This window comes from Petaurus breviceps, unplaced genomic scaffold (assembly GCF_028583685.1).
Source record: "Petaurus breviceps papuanus isolate PSGF00001 unplaced genomic scaffold, PetGlider_PUasm1.0 90775, whole genome shotgun sequence".
NCBI lineage: Eukaryota > Metazoa > Chordata > Mammalia > Diprotodontia > Petauridae > Petaurus > Petaurus breviceps.
The window spans coordinates 2,947,566-2,961,482 of NW_027187342.1; the positions used below are offsets into that span (position 1 = coordinate 2,947,566).

The 13,917-nt window shown below is 38.9% G+C and overlaps 1 protein-coding gene across 3 annotated transcripts in view; it reads right to left on the reverse strand.

Annotated features, from left to right (window-relative positions):
- Nucleotides 1–1,740: 1,740 nt before the first annotated feature.
- The window catches only part of NFU1 (NFU1 iron-sulfur cluster scaffold), a 57,456-nt gene continuing 45,279 nt past the window's right edge, over nt 1,741–13,917 (reverse strand). For all 3 annotated transcript variants that reach the window (XM_069068892.1, XM_069068893.1, XM_069068894.1), the window contains 3 exons: nt 12,438–12,498; nt 6,065–6,239; nt 1,741–1,879 (listed from right to left, as the gene is read on the reverse strand). In XM_069068892.1, coding sequence (XP_068924993.1) covers nt 1,835–1,879; nt 6,065–6,239; nt 12,438–12,498 — 281 coding nt within the window. In that variant the 3' untranslated portion in view covers nt 1,741–1,834. The remainder of the gene's footprint in view (nt 1,880–6,064; nt 6,240–12,437; nt 12,499–13,917) is intronic.

Here is a 13,917-nt window from a genome sequence, read left to right on the forward strand (position 1 = left end):
AAACAAATCTAATCCCTTTTCTACACAATGAAGGCAGCTGACATTTTCTTTTCCAAGTCTCCTCAGGACTAAACATTCCTTCCACTGGTTTATGTGTGGCAAAGTCACTAGTCTCACTATCTGAGTAGTGTAATAAACAGTTCTCCAGATAGGGTTGGACCAGGACAGGACACAGCAGAATTGTTACCTCTCCTCCATCTTTCTGGACATGAGGCTTCTAAACGTCATTGTGTCAAAGTGTCATTGGTTGCCTATAGATTTTGAGCTTGTTGTACTCAGAAAACATGAGCAAGACCCAAGTAACAATTTAGAATTGGACCCTTTATTTTACGCCATGTTTTGGCTGATCAGGCCACATGGCAGGCTGACGAGGTACCATCCCACCATCCCAGGTGGTACAGCAGAGATCTCAAGTAAAGCCTCAGCTTTTAAAGGGATGCCACAGGCCAATGGTTAGGTGTCATGTAAGCAGAAACTTGTAAAGGCCAAAAACATGATTGGTCAGTATACACCTTGAAATTCCTGCCAACGCCAAGTCTCCCTGACCCAGCAGCCCACCTACCTCTGTGAGGGAGAGCTGAGGTTGGGGAAGGGCAGAGCTAAACCCAGCAGTCTGCTCACTTCCATGAGGGACAGCTAATTGGGGGATGGGAAAGAATGGGGCCAGGTACAACACTTGCAGTCCACTAAAAACCCTAGTCAGGGGTGGGGAATCTTTGGCCTTGAGGCTGAGGCCCCAGGTTCCCCACCCTTGTCTTGTTCATGAAAACCATTGTCCAGCCACCCTTTCACCATCCTCTCCGTGTGATGCTGATTCTTTTGTTTTTAATCTTTGAGGAGGAAGTGTGGTACAGTAGAATGTATGCTAGATTTGGACTGAGAGGACCTGGATTCAAATCCTAGTTCTGCTACCTCGGTTAACCCCACTAGCACATCAGTTACCTACAATATGAGTGAATTGAGGTAGGTGATCCCTAAGGTCCCTTCTGACTCCAAATCTATGACCCTTTGGACCGCTACATTTTTCATTATGAAATTCTGTTATAGCTTGACTCATCCAATATGTATGTGAGCTAGAATTTCCTGGCTTTGTGTCATCTGCAGATGTGATAAACATAAAATTTCATCCAAATCACTGATAAAAAGGTTGTTCAGAAGAGAGCTGAGGTCAGATTCTTGGAGAACTCTACTAGACACCTCCCTCCAAGTTCAAAGGTCACTTCAAGTGACCTATGTGAGAATGGGAGTGTCCTATGCCATAAACTCTCAACAAAAGGTAGGCTGGAGAAAGGTAACCAGGATGGCAGTTAGAAATAGGGGGTATGAATTTAGACAAACTCTTCCCTCTCTGGCCTGAGGAAAGCAGTTGGCTGCTTTAATTTAATCTTCTATCTTCATTTTCAAGAACCATTATCTGATTAAAGATACTTCTCCTAGCACTGTTTCAAAATGGAAAAAACAAACAAACATAGGAATATGTATAAAGAGAGGTTTTTGGGGGCAAAAAGTTTGTTCTTATTTTATTCACAAGATGTGAAAATAATTTTTTCTTAGTTCTTTTTTTGTGTTTAGAGATAAACAAAATAGATGAGGAAAGATAATTTTAAGTCTCTCCATACTTTATACAAAAGAAGAATTGTACTGAGATAAAAAACAAAAAATAAACTATTTGGAAACAAGTTGCATTTACAGAATATCAATCAGATTGAAATAATAATACAAAGAAAAATAATTGCCACATTTGTAGTTCTTTGAAGAAAAGGACATCTTTTATTAATCCTCAATAAATTTCTTCAGAAGTCCATACTATTTAACTCAAGGAAATTACAGTGTTTCAGGGTGAGTTTGCATCTTTTTCTTCTAGTTCATCATCAACAACCTAAAAACAAAATAAATGAATTAAAGATTTCAGATAATAGATTCAAATTGCTATTATACTGTTTTGAATATTATATATCTGTTCAGGAGAAACTATTTTTCCTGGATGTGGCCTTCTAAATACCTTTTTCTTTTTATTAATTTGTTTGTTTACTTTTAGTTTACAAGATTCAATTCCACAATTCCTTGAGTTTCAAATTCTGTCCCCCTTGCTCTCCACGGAGGCATACAATCAAGTACAGGATCTGTAAATACTTTCACATTAGACATTAGTCAGGTTATAAAGATGGATTGTATCAGATGGAATGAAAAATGGTAAAGAGGACATAAAACCAGACAAGAAAAAGAAAAGGATCTGGTAGTTTGCTTCAATCTGGATTCAAACTCAGTTCTTTCTATGAATGTAGACATCTCTCTCCATCATGAGTCTTTTGGAATTGACTTATATCATTGCATTGCTGAGAAGAGTCCAGTCTATCAAAGCTGGTCATCACACACATGTTGTGTCTGTAATTGTGTACAAATTTCTCCTGGTCCTGCTCTCCTCACTCAGCATCAGTTTGTATAAGCCTCTCCAGGTAAATATGAATTCCATCTGCTCCTTGTTTCTTATAGCACAATAGTATTCCATAACATGCATACACCACAACTTGTTCAGCCATTCCCCAATTGATGGGCACCCCCTTAATTTCCAATTCTTTGCTACCACAAAAAGAGCTGCTGTAAATATTTTTGTACATATGGGTCTTCCTCCCACTTCTATAATCTCTTTGGGATATAACCCTAGAAGCGAGATTGCTGGGTCAAAGGGTAGGTATGAAATTATTTATAGCCCTTTGGGCGTAATTCCAGATTGCTCTCCACAAAGGTTGGACCAGTTCACAACTCCACCAGCAATGCATTAGCGTTTCACCAAATACCTTTTTCTTAGAGATTATAATCTCCAGCAATGCATAAAAACAAGAAAATTCCATTAAAATATTTAAGTGGCCTTTGATATATATCTAACTGCAGGTTCAAAATTTACATGTTATATTGTTATCAATAGAAAGAAGTAAAATCAAATATTTATATTTAAATAGCAAAGTTCAGTCAACTTCCCTGGATCAGAAAAGATCTCTCTAGTATCAGTCACATGGGCATAAGATGACATGATTCCATTGGCCAGAAAAACGTTGCAGGCTTTTATTCCTAATGACTCCAGGCAGGCCCCTTTACTTCTTAGTGTCTCAGCAATCTAATCTGTAAAGTAGGGATAAACCTGAAAGTGACCCTATGTTATTGTGGTAGTGTTGGTGGTGATGGTAGTAGTAGTAGCATTGACCATGTATTTGAAAAAATATTTTAAAACGCATTTTAAATACATGAATGTAAGCCAAAACACTATTGAAATATCACTGCTGGGGTGGCTGGGTGGCGCAGTGAGTAGAGCATTGGCCCTGGAGTCAGGAGGAACTGGGTTCGGATCCAGCCTCAGACACTTCACATACACACACACACTAGCCATGTGACCTTGGGCAAGTCACTTAACCCCAATTGCCCTATCCTCCCCCCTTCAAAAAGTAAAAAAATATATATATATCATTGCTGCAGTGGCCATAATTTTTTTGGGGGGGGAGGGCAATTGGGGTTAAGTGACTTGCCCAAGGTCACACGGCTAGTTTTATGTTAAGTGTCTGAGGCCAGATTTCAACTCAGGTCCTCCTGATTCCAGGGCCAGTGCTCTATTCACTGTGCCACCTAGCTACCCCAGATAGTTTTCTTAATTGTTTTTCTTTATCATAAGAGAAGGTTAATCCGGGGGATGGAGGAGGTTGTAAATATGATGTAAAGACAAAAGGTATCACTAAGGCATATTTACTGAAAAACTCAAATCTCATTGCACCCTCCTGAAGATGGGACAGTGAAAGGGACTAGACTTGTAATTTCACTGGTCTAAGCAATTCCCAGGGGAGGAAATTCCCTCTAACCAGTTCAGGAGTTCTCTAGGACACAGAGAGGTGAATATGAAGTGACTTCCCTAAGGGTCACAAAGCTAGTATAATGTCAGAAGTGGACCTTGAACCCAGATCTTAGTCAGCTCCCTATCCACTTTGCCACTTCTCTACCCTGTCATGAATTTAAGAAACCAAAACAAGAAACAAATCTCAAATTCCCAAACTATTTATAAGAATCTAAGTACCTGCAATAAACATAATTGTTGCCTTTCTTCCAAAGAAATAAAAATTCATTTTAAACCTAAGAAAATATAAAAACTGTTTCCAAGAAAGTGAAGGAAAATAATTAGGAATTCTGACATTGGGGATGGGGGGAGGGGAAGGAGGAACTTAGAGACAAAATAGTTTGTTCCCAACAACCCTGAGACCTGGGTAGCTTGTTACTGACTTTAGCTCACAGCTAAGTATAAACAGCGTCCTAAAGAGGTGACTTGGCTGAAGCCAGCCAAGTGGCAGAGCTAAAACTCAAGCCCAGGTCTTCCTATTCCAAATCCAGGGCTCTTTCCATTACACCATACTGTCTTCTCCTAGAGGGAAAGGCCTTACAGAGTTTTGGGTCCACGTAGCACAAGTTGATGCATAATTCAGTAAATTATTTTCTTTGGAAAGGAAAAGAGGTCACATAAATAAAGAACTTCCTCCTTTTCACTAATTCCACTGCAATTAAAGTGCCAATTCAAGTTTCTAACTTGAATACCATATAACAACCCCACCCAAGTCAGTAAATACAAACATTTCCTTGTTAATTCATCAAGTGGCTCTAGATACTCTAAATAAAATAACGACCAGAAGACAGTAGAGTAAAAAATAAAAAAGTCTGACAAGAAAGATTTTTTTTTTGTTTTGTTTTTAAACTAACTTGGGACACTTAGATTACTGAATCTAAAGAATGTCCATTTCCAATGACATTTTTAACTGGAAAAATCAATCCATGTGTAATTGATCAACATATTACTTTCTTGTTTTCCCCCCAATCCTTCCTTTTGGCACACTCAAGAATTCCGGACCGTGTACACTGATCCTGGCTGAGATTCCTCAGGCTACTCTTGAACCTCAGGAGATGATCTATTCCAGAAAAACAATTTATGAAAAACTCCAAGTAAATGGCTGGGTATTTTATTCCTAATAACTGCCAAAGAAGTAACTCCATTTTCCTTTCTAATCTAGTCTAGTGTGTTATGACTTCAGCTTTAAAAAGAATGGGCTGTATTTTAAACAATATGCTATAAAATGATGAACTAAAAATAAACAGACCAAGAATTAATAACTGGGAAGATTAAACGTATTCAAATGAACCATCATCAAGTGATTTTTTTTCTAAAATGTAATACATTACAATACAATAGGGGTTTGCTACTGATATAAAATTCAGCTCATTAGCCTTTTTCTCTTCAAAGATACCACTTCTCCTTATATAACCACCCAAATTGAAGTTATCACCACCTTTCCTCTGGACTATTCTAACAGCCTCCTAATTAGCTTTCCTACATTGTCTCTGCTCATTACAATCTGTCCTCCACGAAGCTCCCAAAGAGATTTTCCTTAAGCAGAGTCTGTTCCTGTCACTCCACTATTCCATATACTCCGGTAGCTCCCTATCACCTTGAGGAAGAAATATAAACCCCTTGGTTTGTTATTTAGAGCTCCTATACAACTTTACCCTGACCTGCCTACCTTTCTGGCCTCATTTTTCCCCTTTCCCACAATTTAAGGATCAGCCATATGGTATTTAAGTTGTTCCTGATAAATGACATTTAACCTCTCATCTCAGTATCTTTTCATTTGATGTCCTCCATGCCTGGAATGCCTTCCCCCCTTCCTTCTCCTTTTTAGAATACCTTATTTCCTACAAGACTCAGCAGAAGTTATTACCTCCTATGTGAAGTTTTCTTAATCCCCCAGCTGATAGAGCTCCCTCTAAATTTACTTGTATTTATTTTGCATATATTCTACAAATATATACTCATGCACACAAACATAAACATACACAGGTGTTTTTATATACATACCATAATGTGTGTTCATATTGTCTCCCCAGATAACATGTAAACTCTCTGAGGGTAGGGACTTTCATTTCTGTCTTCGTGTCCCCTGTGCCTCTGCATACTTCCTGGTATGATGCAAGCTCATAATAAATGCTTGCTGATGAACTGATAACACACCCAAGTGGCAAGATAATCCTGGCCTACCTGCTCCACACCTTCTACTTCTGGAATATAGAACTGTAGCATGTTCTGAATTCCATTTTTCAGAGTGATGATGGAGCTGGGGCAGCTGGTACAGGAACCCTGCAGTTTTAGCTGTACAATGCCATCTTCAAAGCCTTTGTAGATCACGTCACCCCCATCTTCCTGCACAGTTGGCCTTTGGTCAGAGAATATTGAAAACAAACAGATTTAGAGAGGAAATGAAAAAATTCAGTAAGATTTAGGTGTGTACTAGCTTTATACCAGTAAAATAAAGAAAGCTAAAGCAACTTTTCTCGCAGCGAATACAGCACTGGCCCTGGAGTCAGGAGTACCTGAGTTAAAATCTGGCCTCAGACACTTAACACTTACTAGCTGTGTGACCTTGGGCAAGTCACTTAACCCTAACTGCCCTCCAAAAAAAAAAAAGAAAAACTATAAAGTAACTTTTCAGATGGAGGGGAACAAGTGATCAATTTTTATTTCAAGTAAATGACAACATTCGTTTTTTGCCAGAAGTTACTTTATACCTCTAATTTTTACTTAACTAAACTTTCCTTTTCAGCTTAAAAAATGGTTCTAAAATACTTTGAACCTTACCATCTCATGAAATTATACCAATCCAACCTTCAGAACCTTGGGAATTCAACTCCCAGGACCATGGCTTTCTATTATATTACCTCCCTCACTCCTTCATTCACATTTATCCCATTCTTCATTCTTATAGTGGCTTCTAGTCCTATAACCCCCTACCTCCTTATTCTCCCAGGTTTTCTTCCCTAATCTGGTTTCATTTATTTCCATACTTAGTTGTATGGAACAGAGATTAGGTTTATGTAGTTAGTATCTCAAATTGGATTTGAACCTGGGACTTCCTGGCTCTACGTCCAGTACTCTAACAGGCTGCCTTACAATTAATCATTAACGAGAAGTTTGAGGCCATCTAACTGTGAGCCCTAATTCCTCTCTTTTACCCCTAAGCATCATCACTCATTTTCTCCTTCCTCAGAGGAAGAGGTCTCTTCAGTTACTCTTTGCTATGGTTAATTCTACTTGTGTTTTTGATCCCATTCCCAAATGCTTCCTCTAGTAAGACTTATGCTATCAATCATTTTCTTTCTCATATATCTTCAACCTGAGCCTTTGTGCTGGCTCCTTCCCTTCTATCTACAAACAAGTTATATATACTCAGTTTAAAGAAACACCACCATCTTAACTTGCTTTTTCTATACCATCCTCTACTTCTCTTCTCCTCACAGTCAAATTTTTTGAGGAAAAAAAGAAGATTGTACATACTATCCACTCACTGCCCAGCTCTGAACCATTCCTACCACTCTGCAAAACCTGAAATTCCTCAAAGTGCACCAATGGTCCCTCCTAAATCACTAAATGCAATGAACCTTATTCATCCTCACTGACCTCTCTGTAGCAAACTGACATTTGAATTACCCACCTCTTCTGGGTACTCTCTCCTCCCCTGGCTTCAGAGCCATCACATCCTTCTGGTTCTACACCAACTTTATTAACTGTTCTTCTATTTCCTTCAGAGGTTTCTTATGCTCCTGCCAAACCTGTTAAGTACAGTAGTTGGATATTCCACAAGATGGTGTCACTGGCCATAATCTTTTCTCTCTCTATGCTATCTGACAATTTCATTTATTCCCATAGCATCAACTATTCTCTCCATACAGATGACTCTCAAATATGTATCTCTGTCCTCCAGCACTCCTTAGCTCTGGGTCCGCATCTTCAAATACCTTCAAACCGCCTCTATCTAGACTTCTAACCAGCACCTCAAACTCAACAAGTTCTCAACCAAGCTTGTTACCTTTCCTCAAAAACCTGATTTTTTTGGATTCCTGTAAAGGTAATGGGAGTTTGAAGATCTCCCCACATGGAGCCTGTGGTGGGAAGCGTTTGCTGAAGGGTGGAGCAGAGCCCACAGGAAGCTGGAAGGCAGAGCAGTTAGAGCTGGAGGGAGGAAAGGATGCAATCAAGGAGACAGCTAGACTTGTGAATGTTTCTTTGTGGGAAGGCTAAAGGATGGTGTGGCTCCCTGCTGTGTTATGATGTATTAACTTCTTTGTTGCTATGATGAATTTGGTTTCCTGGTGTTGCAATTTGGTTTTCTAGTGTCTAAAATGTTTTGCTTCTGTTTTCTATATGGAGAGTCTGTTACATTTTGCAATTGAACTGTGCTGGTATATTCATAGTCACTGTCAGTGCTGTGAATACTGTGTTGGCACTACAACTCCCTATACAGATCTTCCTCATTTCCCTTCTATTTTAAGAGAAATGAGTGGAATACAGACCCTTGCTGGAATTACTTGGAATTTATTTATGGAGACCCAGCAATTTAACAATTGTTTAAGTATCTATTGGGTGCTAAGTAGTGAGGGTGATAAAAAAAAAAAAAGATAAAAAATGGCTCCTACCTTTAAGGAGATTAACATCTAGCCAGGACAATAAATCAAATACACAATGACCACAGGACAAAATAAATTAATAATTACCATAAGAGAGGTACAAAAAAAAAGCTATGAGTATTTTTGTTGGAGAATTGACTTCCATGTTGAGGGGTTCATATTGAAGGCTTAAGGGAGAAGGATGACATTTAAGCAGGTTTTTGAAAAATAGAAGAATTTTAATAGGGATAGGCTACAGAGAGCTTTGTCTCCCTGGGATAGGGGACTAAGAATGAAAAAGGAAATATGCAAGGACAGGTTTAGAAAGTAAATATGTTTAGTCTGGATGACGCACAGACTGTGTGAAGGGGAATGGTGGGAGATAAAGTTGAAAAGGGAGGCTGGAAAGTCAATTGCAGAAGGTCTTGAATGCAAGTCTTTAAAAAATTTAATCAGCAGGCAGTAAAGAACCATGTTAAGCTTTGGAAAAGTAGAATGGCATGATTGAAGTTGGGCATCAGAATAGATTAAGAGGGGGAAAGGCTAGGTAGGGAGACAGAGTTGGCATATTGCTGTAGAAAAAGCAATAAATTCAAAATCAGAATGCTTAGAGAGTTGAACTGTGATTATCATTTAGTGTTGTGTCCATAGGTAGAGCACTTAACTGAGGTTTGGTTTATTTGTTTGTAAAACAGATGTGGGGCAGCTGGGTGGTATAGTGGAAACAGTGTCCAGGCCTGGAGTCAAGAAAACTCATCTTCTTGAGTTCAAATCTGGCTTCAGACACTTACTAGTTGTGTGACTCTGGGCAACTCACTTAACCCTGTTTGCCTCAGCTTCTCAGCTATATCATAAGGTGGAGAAGGAAATGGCAAACCACTCTTGTATATTTGCCAAGAAAACTCCAAATGGTGTCAAAACAAAGTGGACAGAACTGAACAACAACAACAATAAAGATCCTAATGGCAGACAGCCTGCTACTGAAGGACAAATCTAGCTAAGCATCATCAGCAGGTAGAATACAAGGTGATGAATTTTTGGTTTATAGTAATTCATACAACCAAGAAATATACAGCCCAAATTCTGGGCATCCCCACTTTCCACTTCAGCAGTGATGGTTGCAGGGTCAGAAGAGAGGGCTGTGGGTAGTAAGATCAAGAGATTTTAGGCTCTCTATGTACATTAATTGCTTTTTCTATGCCATCCCAATGTGAGATCTTTGTCCAGTGAACAATCAATTGATAAAGAAAGATGGCTCATAGGTTCTCTGATCAAAGGGAAATGAAGGAATTAGCTTTAACATGAGTCCAAAAGCAACAAGAAACATCATTTTATGGGATACTTGGTCTTCCTAACTAACACAAAAATCACCATAAAGATAACTGCACTTTATACACCAATATCTGATGAAAAGCTAGAGAAATTCTACAAAGAATTTAACATTCTTCAAAACAAATAAATATGTACACTGACCTGCTCCTGACTCCAAGTTTATTGCTCTTTCCCCAAACACAAATTTCTCAATTATATGAAGCCAAGCAAAGAATGTACAATGCTTTCAGGTTCACTTCCCTCAAAAAACTCAAACCAAAAAAAAAATCTATTAAACATGCAATCATGTAGTTTGAAACTTCTATTCCTTTCAGTGTTTTTATATGCTTTCTGTATATATTAAAAAGCTTTAGGAAAATCACAGAGTTTGAAGAGTGCTTTGAGACTATTGACAAATAATATAGGAAGTAAAATAGAGCCATTTTCACCAATTCCCAATGGCTAGGAGAGAAAACTTATTTCTGGAATATTTCTTCCCCCCAACTCTATTCTTTAAAATTCTGTCTAACTTTCAAAGCTAAATTCAAACAACACTTTTTCCTTAAATTTTTCACTGACTCCTTCTAATTGGAAATGATCTTCCCTTTCTCCAGTCACCCACATTGAAAAAGAGTGTTATATTTTACTATTTACTTTTTGTCACCTCCCACATCCAATAAGTTCTCAAGACAGGTTGATTTTGCCTTTGCAACATTGCTCATATCCACCCCTTTTCTATTTCTACTGTCATCACCCTAGTTCAGGCCCTCCTAACCACTGACCTGAATAACTGAAATGGTATTCCAATAGGCCTTCTTTTCAACTCTACTCTCTCCCCTCTTCTGATCTAGCCTTCACAAAGTGATGACATATTCCTCATTAAAAAAAAAAAAAACTTGATCAAAACTCTTTAATCCTGTACTGACTGCCAAAAAAAAATCCAAGGTCCTTGGCTAATATTGGGAACACAACAATATAGCATCACCCTACTTACCTTGGAATAACGGAAAGAATGTTAGATTTAATTGGAGAAAATATGCAAATAACTGGTCCCTGTCCTCATGGACTTTTCAATCTAGCCCACTCTCCTCATGGACACTGTATATATTGGTGGGAATGGGAAACCTGGGTGTATGGACCAATCACTTAATCTTTCTGAGTCTTAGCTTCCTCTCCTGTAAAAGGGGGTGATGCCTATAGTAACTACCTCATAGGGTATTATCATTACCATGCCACCATCATCTCATGCCATTTACTACATACTGTACTACATTCCCCATTCGTGCCTTTCAAATTCCTGCCTCCACACCTTTGCTCACATTGTTCCCTATGCCCAGAAAGAAGTCCTAGGTTTCCTTTCGTGATCCTCCTCTCTTTAGACTCATTCCTCCTAACTTGTTCTTTTACTCACAGAATACGTTCCTTGAGAGGGGCAACAGCTTCCTTAGGTTCTAGAGGTGATGCTTGTAGGTAACTACACTCCTAACACCGTAGTTAGTGAGCTCCCTCCAGTACACTTCTCATTAACAGTCTTCTAGTAGACCCAATGAACTTTTTTTTGTTTGTTTGCTTTTTGGAGGGGGGAAGGCAGGGCAAATGGGGTTAAGTGACTTGTCCAAGGTCGCATGGCTAGTAAATGTTAAGTGTTTGAGGCCAGATTTGAACTCAGGTTCTCCTAACTCCAGGGCCAGTGCTCTATTCACTGCACCAACCTAGCCACCCCTCCAATTAACTCTTAATAAAAGTATTTATTTAAATGACGCAGAATAACAATAATATCAAAATATTATTTCCATACACCCAGGGTTCATATTCCTACCAATATACACAGTATCCATGAGGAGAGTGGGCTAGATTGAAAATTGCATGAGGGTAGGGACCAACTATCTGCATGTTTTCCCCAATGTACAGGGCAGCATTTTACCCAGAAAAGACACTTAAATGGTTGCTGAAGTTTTGATGCAAATGTAGAATTCAGGCTTTCTTAAAGGATCTGTGGGTAAAAGAATTCCCTCAACAGACTCAGATCACATTCACATTATAACTTCACAGAACATCATTAAGAGTTACTCTGCTCAAAAAACTTCAAAGCCTTGGAGCCCCACCCACTTTCCCTTTCCCCCGCCTTTTTGCAGGTACCTAAGCTGGTACAGACAAAAGGTACAGTCTGTCACTGGGAATCCTTTCAAGTTGAATCTCCCAGAGCTTATACTCCAGTAGGATGGCCTTCAAGATCTCAGGGCTACCTCTGAAACCTGAAGGGTGACCAAAGAAGGACTGCAAGAAAGACACTTATGGCTGTGTTTCTTTAGTTATCTAGTATGCTCCCCAGTTTCTTTGCTAAGCTAAGTCTCTGTAAATCTCTAATGGTTTTTCCCAGCTTAACTCTAAAGGTTCTTCTTTCAAACAGTATTGGACAAAGGACATACAACCATGGCACTAAAATTTTAAGTCTCTATATAACACAGTTTGACATATATTCCTCAAAATTACATTTTTGACTGTTTTATCCTGTAAATTAGTTCTGAGTAAGTATGGAGAAGTAGAATTTAAGCTAAATCTTATACACTTATGAATTAAATATTTTATACAAATTAATTTGCACATTTGGTCATAACTAGAAATCTTTCAAACTATTAAAATCATTTCTATAGTGATACCTTATCCTTGTATCCAACAATTCTTTAATCATTGCTACAACTTCATCATCCTCTTCAGTTGCTAGAAACAAGCACAAATAAAAGTATTAATAGCAGTAATATGATAGAACATTTTTTAAAATTTAGGGGAAAAAATGAAGATTTGTATTTCATAGCAAAGTCACATTGAGGGGCAAGTCAGATAACTTAGTATAGTGGTATCTTAATATTATTTGTTGGCTCCACGACTTTCTGGAAATGGAAAATTCCACTTACTTAATGATGCTCTAGAAGGGGAACCAGGAAGTGAGATATTATATAATTTGACAGTGTGGTGAATGGCCAATGTGATACAGTGATACTGTTTATGCCCTAGGACAGGCCTACATTTTGAAATCTTAGCCATAAAGACTGTAAAAGTTCATTATTCAGAAGAATGGGAAAAAAATTAGACATCCCTTGGTTTTTGGTGGAGAATTTTAAATGAAAATTCATAACTGATAACCCATTAAAGTTGGGCAAATTATGTACAAAATTTCCTAGAATCAATGTTTCAAAAAACTATTAAGGTTTTTGCAGCTGTTAATATCAGCTATTTCCATCAGTAAGACTTTTGTTCATTTTTTCTGCTTTGGTGTCACCATGTTGTGTGCTGCTGTGAGGAGGGAAAAATGGAAGAAGTAACTGAGCCCTGGGAGTCAAGACCCCATTGGAGATCTATGAGGCACTGCCTGTGGAAGCAAAATATCACATACAATATTGCATCGAATCAGATTTCTGGGTCCCCAATGCAAAGGAAGGCAGAGGACAGAGGAGAGGATGAAGCCCCAGCTTCCAACCTTGTGGGTGAGGCCAGGAAGGGCAAGTTGGAAGAAGAGAAAGGGAATATCTGATCTGGCCCCTGCTGGAAACTTTATGGCAGACTCTCTTTAAAGGCGACAAAACCCACAAATATATGAATATGTAAAATCGGTGAGCTTTTGAGTCTCCTGTTAGCTTTCCACACCAAATCCCCTGTGTTAGAATCCCTCCTAATACCCTATCCCTCCCAGCTCTGATATAAACATCTGCTCTGAGTGTGAAGGAGCTTCCAAATACTCTGTGTGCCACCACTACTGTCTCCCACCCCGCCTCCCCTTCCTTACCCCCCCGCCCCCCCATCACTCAGTCATCTTGCCCTGTGCTTCCCAGGAGTGGGAGCTGGTACCCAGTCTGGGGGGAAGGAGCTTGGTTGGGAGTTAGAACTGACTAGGGTTGTAGACATGGCTCTGGGCACCGTTATTAACCAATTAGTGTGCTTTTTTGTCCATTTCTGAGGTGAGAGTAACTGGCAAATATCTTCAAATAAAAGATTTTAAAGGCAAATAAGACCATGTGTTGATCCACATCAGTATTTGTTCGAGGCTTTAAATTTTTAGAAGTTGAGAACTATCTGCTTTGTTAACTATATAAAGGTGTGTGTGTGTGTGTGTGTGTGTGTGTGTGTGTGTGTGTGTGTGTG